The 2,427-nt window shown below is 52.5% G+C and overlaps 1 protein-coding gene across 1 annotated transcript; it reads left to right on the top strand.

The window, feature by feature from the left end:
* Nucleotides 1-1,262: 1,262 nt before the first annotated feature.
* GLOTRDRAFT_129239 (uncharacterized protein) lies at nt 1,263-1,852 on the top strand (the record flags this gene model as incomplete). The annotated part of the gene is made up of 3 exons (XM_007867846.1): nt 1,263-1,444; nt 1,492-1,682; nt 1,731-1,852. 3 exons carry the CDS (start codon nt 1,263-1,265, stop codon nt 1,850-1,852), a joined length of 495 nt encoding a protein of 164 aa, XP_007866037.1.
* Between the last annotated feature and the right edge of the window lie 575 nt (nt 1,853-2,427).

The raw sequence follows: 2,427 nt of genomic DNA on the forward strand, positions 1-2,427 counted from the left end.
CTAATTCTCTGAGATGGTGAAGTGCTAAAACTTGTTTTTCTGTACACTACTTTGTACAATTTATACTACAGGGATGGATTTGCGACCATCCGGAGATAAATAACAAATAACTGCCGCTACCCACAGGATTGCTCAGCACTTGCCGCCGCTATACCATGCACCATATGACTCCCTTGCACTCCTACTTGCTCGTCCCAACCCCTAGAGGTCGCCTTGATGCTCTGCCACCTGATCCAAGCAGTCCCATCACTCCGCGCGATGCACCGGTCACGTGCTAATTACCTCCGGCTGCTCGCTGACTGATGCTAACCTCATGGTGACTCGTATACGTCCGCACCTTCGGTATTTTGGTGGAAACGAGAGAGGGATTGTGCTGGAGGGTGGGCATGAGGACGACGCCCCTCGATAGAAGTGTTCGTGGGCCCCGGAGCTAATTCAGCTAGAAGTCGCATTGGTTAAGTCACTCCGGAGCTCCTGTTCGCGGAGATAAATCGTGGAATGGGTCCGTGTACGCCTCAAGGATGTTAGGAAGTCCAGAGCTAAAACAGAGCAAGTCTTAGAGCCCATAGAAGCCTAGAGGCGTGTGAGCGCTGTGTTGAATAAGCTCCGGAGGGCTTGTACGATGCGCTGAGTCCGCGTTTTCGGGGGTCAGACGATCCTGAGGCTTATCACCATTACACCTGGACAGCCCAGACCTTAAGCCCAATAAGGCTAACCCAACCAACCTCCAGTCAAGCCTAACAAGGCTCAGTACCGCCTGCTGATTGACACCAGCGGTGGTACTGGGGGTTGCTGCTGACTTCATATAACTAGTCCTGTACCGTGTATGACGTCGTATGCTCAGGCCATAGAGCACCGTCAAGGGCACTGTCGGGATCTCCCGGGCATACTGTCGGGGCCCAAATCAGGAAAGCAGGTGGGTGGCGCCTTCGATGCACGTGTCGAAGCCTGTCAACAGCGCGCCTGCACTGCCACCCGCCCCGTCCCTCAAGGGACGCTCTTGGCAAGCTCATCTCAGATGCTGCTGCACATCGCCAGTCCTACCTCCCACCCTTGGTTCTGGATATCATGAAACAATATGCTGGTATTTCGAAGTCATCGACATCATGCACCTTCTCCGGCGGCTTCTTGCGCACCGAACGTCTCAGCGCGACTAAGCAGCATACAAGGAAGCTGAAGAATGCAGAGCGAAGGGCAGAGGAAATCAAAGATGCGGGTGTGCAATGTACTATATGCAGCCTGTTGATATATCATGTATAGCAATGTCATCCGAGGACCGGGCACTCGTTGAAGAGATGGATGCCAGTGCGCCACCCATGGATCATCAGCATATCTACGAAGCGGCCTATACTTCTATGCCGCCAGGAGAAGAAGGATTTGACCTCAGCCATGAGGGGGGAGAACATGAGGTCTTCGAGGAGTTTGTGCACAAGCTGGCGGGGGTGTAAGTACATCACATGTCTAAATTCACTATTGCTGATCATATGACAGGAGACACATTGATCATCGCAATCGGCGCAATCAGGTACAACTGAGGAACAAACAATGGGCAGAGCAATATGAGGACCTGGTCAATGCGTATCTGCAGTACAGTGAGCAAGAGCAGGAAGGCTTGGTTGCAGAGGGGATGATAGTAGAAGAGACAGAACGGGAATTTCAGGTCGAAGTAGTCGATATTTTTGGTGCATATATGTATTGTTCTCTCGCACTGCTAGGCCTTACTTCTATAGGCCGCAAAACATGCACATTCGCACCCCTCATGATCGATATCTACGCCAATGCAACCCTCATCCGAGAGGGATATATCGGCACATCCCTGGTTCATCCTACAACTGCCATATCGATCCGCTGATAAGCCTCAGGATCGTCTGATCCCCAAAAACGCGGACTCAGTACATCATACAAGCCCCCCCGGAGCTTATTCGACACAGCGCTCGCATGCCTCTAGGCTGCTATGGGCTCTAAAAGAATTTTTCTATTTAGCTCCGGACTTACGGACCCATGCCGCGATTTATCTCCGCGAACAGGAGCTCCGGAGTGACTTAACCAATGCGACTTCTAGCTGAATTAGCTCCGGGGCCCACGAACACTTCTATCGAGGGGCGTCGTCCTCATGCCCACCCTCCAGCACAATCCCTCTCTCGTTTCCACCAAAATACCGAAGGTGCGGACGTATACGAGTCACCATGAGGTTAGCATCAGTCAGCGAGCAGCCGGAGGTAATTAGCACGTGACCGGTGCATCGCGCGGAGTGATGGGACTGCTTGGATCAGGTGGCAGAGCATCAAGGCGACCTCTAGGGGTTGGGACGAGCAAGTAGGAGTGCAAGGGAGTCATATGGTGCATGGTATAGCGGCGGCAAGTGCTGAGCAATCCTGTGGGTAGCGGCAGTTATTTGTTATTTATCTCCGGATGGTCGCAAATCCA

The sequence above is a fragment of the Gloeophyllum trabeum genome (genome assembly GCF_000344685.1).
Source record: "Gloeophyllum trabeum ATCC 11539 unplaced genomic scaffold GLOTRscaffold_00006, whole genome shotgun sequence".
NCBI classification, from domain to species: Eukaryota; Fungi; Basidiomycota; class Agaricomycetes; order Gloeophyllales; family Gloeophyllaceae; genus Gloeophyllum; species Gloeophyllum trabeum.